This window comes from Eutrigla gurnardus (assembly GCF_963514095.1).
Source record: "Eutrigla gurnardus genome assembly, chromosome: 2".
NCBI lineage: Eukaryota > Metazoa > Chordata > Actinopteri > Perciformes > Triglidae > Eutrigla > Eutrigla gurnardus.
Window position 1 is genome coordinate 489,955 of NC_139916.1, and position 10,353 is coordinate 500,307.

The following is a 10,353-nucleotide window of genomic DNA, read 5'->3' on the forward strand; positions in this document are numbered from 1 at the left end:
TATCTGAATGGTTTGGCTATTATATTCATTATATTGCCAAAAGTATCTGCTCACCTGCCTTGACTCGCATATTAACATAAGTGACCTCCATTGTTAATCCATAGGTTTAATATGACGTCGGTCCACCTTAACAGCTATAGCAGCTTCAACTCTTCTGGAAGGCTTTCCACAAGGTTTAGGAGTATGTTTATGGGACTTTTTGACCATTCTTCCAGAAGTGTATTAGTCAGGTCACACTTACCCCTTTTCCACCAATGCGAACCTAGTTCAAGAACCGGGCTGGTGCCCGTGCTGGTTCGCAGTTGGTTCAACTTGCGAACCTTCTGAGAACCTGTTTGCGTTTCCACCGGCTAGAGAGCCCAGAGAACCACGTCATTACGTCACTGTATACGTCTGAGGTTTCCCCGCAGCGCTCATTTCAAGCATAGCAGACATGTCTCTTCAGAAAAAGTGTTTATTTTGGCAAATAATACAATAACAATAAAATACACAAAATACTAAAATCACAACATTTTTTACAGTGTAGATCAGTGTGTGATCAATAGATCGGAGTGTTTGATGTTTAGTCATCTGCAGGTTGGACCTCCGTTCAATATCGCCGATGTCCGACAGCTCTACAAACACAAACACAGAGAACAGCGGTTTAATCACAAATGTGTCCACGACGCTGTGAAGACAGATGTTATGTTACGTTGGTAGTTGGTAACGTTTAGTGAGCCAACGGCAGTCAGAAAGTGGCATGCTAACGTTGTTGTTAGCAATATCACGCTAGCTGGCTAGCTAGCCGGTCAGCTTACATTACCCGAGGAAGCAAAGCCACTAGTTGCTGCTGTTACGAACGTAATCACTAGCTTGGTAAACTAAACAGAAATGTGTCGTTGGTTTGCAACGAGGTGAAACATTTTAAAAGTGAAACTTACCGGGAACAGTAACGTTTTCACAACATTTTCCCCCGTCGCCTCGAGCGTTAACCCCGCCCCCAGCCCCTGACACAGGTTTGCGAACGGTTCTAGCCCAGCAAAGAGTTGGGGCCCCTCTGGAAACAAGTTTTCCTGGCCGAGAGCCGGTTCTTTGTCTGTGGAAACAGGAAGAACTGGTTCGCGATTGGGCACCGGCTCCGTACCGGCCCTCAAAATGCCTCGTTGGAAAAGGGGTAACTGATGTTGGAGGGAAGGCCTGGCTCTCAGTCTCCACTCTTATTCATTCCAAAGGTCTTCTATCGGGTTGAGGCAAGGACTCTGTGCAGACCAGTCAAGTTCATCCACACCAAACTCTCTCCTCCAGGTCTTTATGGACCTTGCTTTGTGTACTGGTGCACAGTTATGTTGGAACAGGAAGGGGCCATCCCCAAACTGGTCCACAATGTTGGGAGCATGGAATTGTCCAACATCTCTTGGTATGCTGAAGCATTCAGAGTTCCTTTCACTGGAACTAAGGGGCCAAGCCCAGATCCTGAAAAACACCCCCACACCATAATCCGCCTCCACCAAACTTTACACGTGGCACAATGCAGTCAGACAAGTACCGTTGTCCTGGCAACCGCCAAACCCAGACTCGTCCATCAGATTGCCAGATGGAGAGGAAGTGCGCTGCGATCGCACGGTTCATAACTTTGTTTTGCAGCGTAACGCTGCAACGCGTTTCCTTTTACAAAAGCATCGCTGCTTTGCTGAACCAGAGAAGCCATGACGTGTAACATGTCATTGTGATGTATTAAATAAGCGCGTGGCTCTGCTGAAGATCCTCATCACTGTTACAATTGGCTTTTACTTTGTTCACTTTAGACTTGTACTTTTTCACTTAACTCATAAAAATCACTGGTTGTGCTCATTAGTACAGTGTGACAGAACCCGTTGAATCTTCAAGGCCCTCTTTGTTCTGACAGTTAGATTTGCTAGAATAGATACACGCCTCAAGGACATCACCCATACGTGTTTCATATTACATTTCTGTAAGTTCACGTCAGAGATAGCTGACCAGTAAGACTCGGTTATGTGAAAGTTCAACCTCTGAACGGGGCAGTCCCAGCCCAAGAAGATAAAATGTGACCAGCACCCGGAAACAGGGCTCGCTCTGACTGAGATCCTGCGTCGCCTACCTCTGGCAGAGCAGCAGAGCAAGGAAGATTAGCGATAGTGTTAGCGATAGCTTTAGCGCTAGCATCAGCGCTAACTTCACAAGTAGTTTAAACAAACCTGGCTGTGTATCTGACTCCATTGACCCGTTTCACTTGCGCTTCTCACATTCACTGCATGCGTCGTCAGAGGAGGGAGCGTCAGAGGTCAGGCAGGGGTCAGAGGGTGGGGCTTTGGAGGGAGGTGGGATTGTTCATGTTCACATTTTTTCTAAGTGCTGTGTGAAATTCCAGAAAGATAAGAATTGCTTTAATGCACTGGCCATGCTCTCTATGGAAAATGAACCTGTCAGGGAGATCCTATACTTTGACCATAGAGTCATTAAAAAATGTGCATGTCTCAAGGACAATTTTACATATAAAAAATGAAAGATGTACAATTTCTACATGTGTGCTTAAAGTGATGGTTTGGAGTAAAATGCACCCTAGGTAATTTCCACCATGACATCCAGCCAAATACCCCCTCGGAAGCATTTTTAGCTATGGTCAGCACTGGTCAAGATAGGGAACTATGAACACTTGCCTGATAGCTTCTACTGCTAAAGCTACGCTGTTGCGTAGACGGCACTTCCGTGTTTACCCAGCTTCTTCTTCTTCTTCGTTGGTGTTTAATGGCAGTCGGCGTTTACCCAGCTGTTTCCATGATGTGAGTTTCACGCCAGAGTATGAAAAAGTTTCGCTGAATTTTTGTGCTTGTATTATCATGTCAACACTTGTCAACACGGAACTTGTCACGGAAACAGCTGGGTAAACGCCGACTGCCATTAAACACCAACGAAGAAGAAAAACCTGGGTAAACACGGAAGTGCCGTCTACGCAACTTTAGCAGTAGAAGCTATCAGGCAAGTGTTCTTTTAAATAAACTCCTGGTGTACTTACAAACTTTCAAATGCCTCGTTTTGTGAGTACAGACCCTATGTGTACTACTGCAGAAGTTTGGTAACATTCCATGCATTATTAGTGGGGAAATTTACGAGATATACACTATGTACCATCGCGCCAGTACTAAGCCATTCGGCTGATAGCCCTATCTTGACCAATGCTGACCATCGCTAAAAATGCTTCCAAGGGGGTATTTGGCTGGATGTCATGGTGGAAATTACCTAGGGTGCATTTTACTCCGAACCATCACTTTAAGCGTATCCTACTGGTGATAAGTAATAGAACATTTTCTTGTTATCCTGCATTATAATCACTACTTTTTTGGTAACCCAAAGAAGTACAGCCCCCCAGAAGAAAAATTAACTAGCCGCCACTGCTTGACAGCTATAAAATTCTAATACAAATTCAGGGTCGACTTAGGCAATAGGACAAAGCTGAAACGTGGATATAAAGAACATTTCCAGGCTCCACTGCCATACTGAAAAACATCTGACCAACATTGTGTCATGATCTCCTCTCTCAGTGCAGCTCTCTCCCGCCCCCTAATCAGCTCAACTCCACTCACCTGTTCACCACAGCTGCAGCTGATCACCAATCCGTCAGGCATATGTACACCTCCCCACCCTGCACTCATTGCCAGATTCTTCTATGTCTTCTGCACTAGTCTCTCCATCGTTTCTCGGACGGATTACCCGGTATCGACCCTGCCTGTCCCTGATCGGTCTGCTCTGCCTCTGTCCAGGCGTTTGGGTGTTCGACCCAGCCTTCCGGACCAGACTGCGGATTCTGCCTGCTTCCCGCCTGTTATTGGCCTGCTCGGTTCTGTGGCGGAACCATGCTAACGTCGGACACAGACCGGCGGTCTCCTCGGTGACGGAGTACTACGCCTGCCACACGGATCACCGACCGCATCCGCTGTACTGCGTACAAGCAAGAGACTGTTTCCGTGTGTTGGGTTGCCTTCGCCACATGCCGCTGCCTGCCGTATTGTTTCCTGTCGCCTTCCACGCCGTGCTCCCCCTGGACGTTTCGTATCATTCCCTGAAGCAAGTTCAATCTACGGTGTCATCTGTCAACTGTCCAGTATTAAAGCGTACAATAAAGTCATTACTGACTGTCTGCCTGCCTACGTGTGCTGCATTTGGGTCCTCTCCTGCACCCATTACACATTGCTTACATGATGTCAAAGGAACTTTTCATTTTGAGGGCAGTGACTTTTTATATGAGACAATAACTTTTGTTTTGAAGGATGAGTTAAATGTTTTGAGTGTGTTATGACCTTACGACCTGGTGTTGTGTTGAAACATAGAAGCTATTTTGATTAATGCACCTCAGACTTTCAAGAAATTAGTCAAAGTAATTGAGAAAAGCAGTAACTTCACTGCGTTGTAGTTATTGATACATGAGAAGATCAAAGAGAATGAAGTGATGGAGCAGCGAAGCGTTTGAAAGTCTAGACCACTGAAAGGCTGTGACCCATACATTGACATGCATCCCTTCTGCTTTAAACAGACATTGGTCTGCTATTATTTAATAACTCGTGTGTCATGAGTTTCCCTGGGCTGTCTCATTTATCCTTCATGCTGATTATCACTGTGACCTAACTATTGCACAACACCAGTTTGAGATGAATAGAAGAGATCTCTTTTAGATACCAATAAATGATTTCACCTAAATACCGCAGCAGATTCCTCACTGGATGACCTGCTCCTAACCATGAATCATATCCAACATCACAGCCAAGGGCTTCCTCGTTTGTGCAAAGCTATTACCTGCATTCGTGTCTGTCATTATTACAGCTCTTTAGTTTTGCATGCTATTACACACCATTGACTATCATTCCTGGCTATGACTTGTTTAAAACTGGACACGATCCATCTGACACACATACAGGTGGAATATTGATTATACAACTTTTGATTGTAATCAAGCACCAAGGTAGCAATTTAGAAGTGTCCCACTTTTTGTCCAGACCTACTGGATAGTTCTGGTGCACCTGGAGCGGTAAATAGTCCCTTTATACATGTTCCCAGGCCCAGACGTTTCTTTATGTTATCCTTTGAATCACAGTGGATTATTTAGGCTTCATTCTTTGGTCGACAGAAGTAGACTCTTCGGGGTCTCATGTAATGAAGTGGAAATATAGAACATGGAGGGTTGGATACTTGGATCACTGTGCTGCAGCTGCTGACTGGATTGGTGAACTGTTCAATGTTAACAAAACTTGATTTACTATTAAAACAAAACAGACATTTTTGATGAGCTTATATTTGGGTCAAATCTTTTTAAACTCTCATATAAATCCTTTAAAGCTGTCAGAGTAATCAGAGGATAATAGGTCACTCAAAAGTAGCACAGGGCTTTTTTCCAGAACAGGTTAGTGGTTTAAACACTTGCCAATGAATGTCAGTCACGCCCAGAATGACACTAAATATTTGCGGTGTTGACATCACTCAGTAGTTACAGCCAAATGTATGACTAATGGGCTCACCTGAGTGTCAAGATATTACTGCAACCAGCATTACATTCAGGATCCCATCGCCATCAACCTCCCAAGTGCTTCAGTCAACCTTGGTGTTATGTTGAATAACACTATGTTGATAGAGTTGAATGCACAGTATCACATCAAATCCTCCGCCAGGAGTAACATATTCAGTGACTTAAAAGGTGGATTTTGTTGATCAATGATTGAGATGTTGCTTCTCCTAATTCTCCCCTCAGTATTCCTTTAAGATGTGGGATCTCAGCCTTGAGAGTGATCCAAGGTTACAGGTCCATGTCAGGATAGTCAGATGTACCAGCTATGAATGTAAAGTCATTACACATCTTTAATGTTGTGTTCAGTATTTGTTACATTCTATATTTGACCAATAAAGGTGCATGGTTCTATATTTACCCAAGCAAGACCTCTTCCCCTAAACTTGATCTGTCCTCAGTGAAGAAATAACATCAAGAGAATATTTGCAGCATTATTTTACATTTTGCTGACATGTTTACGTGATCCGCTTCTTTTCTTTCTTAACAATACTATGCAGTGATTCTCGTAACTGACGCTACAATGATGAGGAAGGTGTTGGAATTATTATTTCAGTCATAACAAGTAATTATGAGGAAGCAAATACACGTGTTCATGCAAACATGTGCCAAAACACATACGGATGAAGACGTCACTATTTCCTTGTCACAAGCGTATAAATTGCAGCACTTGCAGTCAGTGAAGGCAGTCTCCTCACAGGTTAGACACCGACACATCACACACAATGTGGACCTTCATCGTGGTTTCCGTCCTTCTGATAGGTAAGAACATCGACCTCTTATTTGTAATGGACACTAAATGATGGGAGCATGATGTGCTGACGGAAGGGAGATGATTTTGTAAAGATGAGACTGAAAATCAAAAGTCAATCTTGCAAGCAGCATCAGCACTTCTGGTTCAGCAGTTGTTGGTGTGGCTTACAGATGAACTGTGTTTGTATGATGTTGATCATTAATGTTGTTTGCAGCTGGACTCAGAGCACAGGACTATGACAACACTTTGAGAGGCATTTTGCGTCATACTTGTCCAAATAAACACGTGGTGTCTCGGATTAATAGGTACGTTCAACATGAAGTTGAAACCATTGATTCATGAGAAACATCCACTCTTTACAATGTACTTCTGATCCTTCTATTAAACCATTGGGATTTATGTCAAAGCTCCTACAGTGCCATTGACCAAGACCGCCAATGGAAGATTGAGTGCAAGGCTTTGGGCACTACCTCAGACTGCTCCTGGTCCAGACCCCAGGACTTAAATGAGAAAGAACTCAGCTACAACTGCCCGGCCAATCATGTGGTTGCTGGCGTCTACAGCAGTTACAACAACGCACATGGAGACAGAAGGTCGGTAGTTTGTTGAAAGCATGCATTCAAATGTGAATACTGTTGTATGGTAAATTAAAAATGTATAATGGTTTGCTTGATCTGGTTTCAGTTGGAAATTACTCTGCTGCTCTGCTCCAAACTTGTTCACATTTGAATGTCGGCAAACTACATCGCTCAACTACTGGGAGGAAGACTTCCTCTGGCAGGTCCCTGAAGGCCACTTCCTAACAGGAGTTCAGACCCACCACAAGAATCCTAACAATGGGTAAATATAGTGACGCCGGGAAGTCATACTTTATATTTCTGCTTCCAACAGTTATTAACGTTGCACACTGTTGATACATTAAAGTAAGCATTCCTAACTGTTATATTGTGTACTGCTGCTAGTCGAGTCGGGCTTGTGTTGAGGACCTTAGTAAAGAAGATCTCAGCCTTCTAATGACATCACATAATGACAATGTTGTTTTATTGACAGAGATCATCGCTGGACTTTCAATTACTGCAAAGGAACAACTCAAGGTAATTGATTTCATTGTATTTTAGTGCATTTCTTTAGTCCAACAATTCACATTGTTTGTCAGATCAATTTAACTTGACTAAATCTTTTCAATTTCCTTTTAGTTTCCCAGACAATCAATTCACAAATCCTCTCAGCAAACCAACAACTACCAACAGACGTTATAATCGAAGGAGATATTTTTATTCCAAATGGAAGGAACGCATTAAAGTGTGCTGAGTGCAGATGGCCAAAGTTAAGTCAGACGGTTGATGTGCCGTTTATAATGAGTGATTCCTTTAGCAGCTCTGACAGGACCGCCATTCAAAGTGCAATGGACGGCTTCCATTTGAGCAGCTGCATCCGGTTTGTTCCTCGTACAAGCCAGAGTGACTACATCAACATTGTGAAGGAACAAGGATGTTGGTCCTATGTTGGGCGAACTGGAAGATTTCAACAGTTATCTCTGGGTGCAGGATGCATTCAACATGGCGTCATTCAGCATGAGCTGCTTCACGCACTCGGCTTCTATCACGAGCAAAGTAGAGGTGACAGGGACGCTCACGTCAGGATCAACTATGAAAACATCCAGCAGGGACAAGAAAGAAACTTTGATCGATTGGACACAAACAACCAAAATGTTGAGTACGACTACGCATCTGTGATGCATTATGCATCGAGGGACTTCTCAAAGAATACAGGAGACACCATCACTCCCCTCGATCCCTCAGTACAAATAGGTCAGAGGGAAGGCATGTCAGAAAAAGACATCCTGAAGATCAACAAGCTTTACGTCTGCAGTAAGTATACAAATAAAGCAGTAAAATGGAGAAGTTTGCATAGTATTTGGTTTTCTTCCTTAAGTCTCCACCATGCTGGTGAAATGAAGCTTTTCCAGTGTGTAAGACCTTTTCTGCTTTACACCTTTACCTGTAACTCACACAGTAAACTCACCTTTTTCTTACAGAGGCGTACCTCCATCAATACGACCAGTGGGACAATAAGTTGACCAACGCTTTTAGTCACAGCTGTCCTCCTGGCCAAGCTGTATCTGGCATCACAAGGTGGGCAGAACAAACAGTTCTTTGTTAACAGTTTTACATTCTATTTAGCAAACGTCACATTTATGTTCCGTGAGCATGTGATGTTTAGCTGAGTCTCTTTCAATGTCGATACCTTCATTTGGGCTAAATGCAAGCCTAGACTTAAACAGAATCACATTCACATCTATTTCTACATATCTGTACTTGTTTCCTAGCATAGTAGCCTTTCTAATATGCTGTTCTTTCCCCACACTAGTCTCTTCAGTGGGGAACACAAAGATCGACTCTGGTCGGTTTCATGCAAGGCTTTCAAGCTAACCAGAACATGCAGGTGGTCGGCTTTTGTGAGTAGCTATTGGGGAGAAATGAACTACAACTGTGGAGACAATGAAGTGATTGCAGGAGTCTACAGTGATTACAGCAGCATCTTCAACGACAGGAAGTGAGTCTTCTCTTTTTGACTTTATTACAAAAGAAATCAGACAATTATTAATTGTCAGAAAAAACCTGAACAGTGAATCATGCAGTTGTATTCTATATTAAACAATTTGATAGCTAAAGTATGTTGTTCTTGTATTCCAGATGGAAGTTTTACTGCTGTAGTGCTCCTGGTTTTACCACATCCAACTGCCAGACAGAAACAAACATCAACTACTTTAAGGAATACTTCAGCTGGACGGTCGCCAGCGACCATTACCTCACAGGAGTGACAAGCTCCATTGATTATACCATTCGGTAAGTTGATTTGGAACAGTTTCTCACGGACATACCTCCACATCCCAGTGACGGCCAACGGTTTCACCAGTTATTCCTGATAACAATGGAACCTGCAGGTAGTAAATGCTCTAAAATGCTCTCGTTTCTCTTTGGCAGTGACCGTCGATGGACTTTGAGATACTGCCGGGGGAACAGCCAGTGAAGCTCCCATGATGGAGAAGATCCCTCACTAGATTACTTTTTTATTCCTCACAATAATCCACCAAAGGTTTTGTGTACCAGATGCATTATTATTATTATTTTATTGGACATTATGAAAATGAAATCTTTGATTGCAATCAATGTTTATCTGCCAGCTGCTAGTTGGATGCAGAGACTTAGAGTCCTTGTTCATTCATAGCAACTTAGTCACCATTACTCAAGGAGAAATACTGTCCTGCATTCATAGAGATTGTGCTAAGATCATTTTCAAAGTGCTGCTGGCCATGAAATATTATAATGACCTGAACAGAGGAACAGTAACAGTAAATATCTGACTAATGTTTAGTAATTGATTGCTGATCTGGTTTGATGATTCAGTCGTCATCTATGATGTGAAACATGTTTGTGGTGAAATAAGTCACACGTGAACCAGACTTCCAAAGTTTTGATGTATATATGTAAATTAATGTATAATAACATTTGTGGATTCCAATGCTCATTACTGTCCGGATGTACATAGATATCATGACATGTAAAGAATATGTTTGTTGAAATGTATTTTACTGTACTTGTAAATAAAGAGAATATGAACTTCATATCTGAATGGTTTGGCTATTATATTCATTATATTGCCAAAAGTATCTGCTCACCTGCCTTGACTCGCATATTAACATAAGTGACCTCCATTGTTAATCCATAGGTTTAATATGACGTCGGTCCACCTTAACAGCTATAGCAGCTTCAACTCTTCTGGAAGGCTTTCCACAAGGTTTAGGAGTATGTTTATGGGACTTTTTGACCATTCTTCCAGAAGTGTATTAGTCAGGTCACACTTACCCCTTTTCCACCAATGCGAACCTAGTTCAAGAACCGGGCTGGTGCCCGTGCTGGTTCGCAGTTGGTTCAACTTGCGAACCTTCTGAGAACCTGTTTGCGTTTCCACCGGCTAGAGAGCCCAGAGAACCACGTCATTACGTCACTGTATACGTCTGAGGTTTCCCCGCAGCGCTCATTTC

At 43.0% G+C, this 10,353-nt stretch overlaps 1 protein-coding gene across 1 annotated transcript; it reads left to right on the plus strand.

The window, feature by feature from the left end:
- The first annotated feature begins 6,214 nt into the window (after positions 1 to 6,214).
- LOC311024707 (astacin-like metalloendopeptidase) lies at positions 6,215 to 9,933 on the plus strand. Its single transcript, XM_084027249.1, has 10 exons — positions 6,215 to 6,313; positions 6,520 to 6,610; positions 6,713 to 6,898; positions 6,990 to 7,145; positions 7,356 to 7,399; positions 7,502 to 8,176; positions 8,344 to 8,440; positions 8,676 to 8,861; positions 9,002 to 9,154; positions 9,293 to 9,933. The coding sequence occupies exons 1-10, from the start codon at positions 6,277 to 6,279 to the stop codon at positions 9,336 to 9,338; spliced, it is 1,671 nt and encodes a 556-aa protein (XP_083883375.1). The 5' UTR covers positions 6,215 to 6,276; the 3' UTR covers positions 9,339 to 9,933.
- Positions 9,934 to 10,353: the final 420 nt, after the last annotated feature.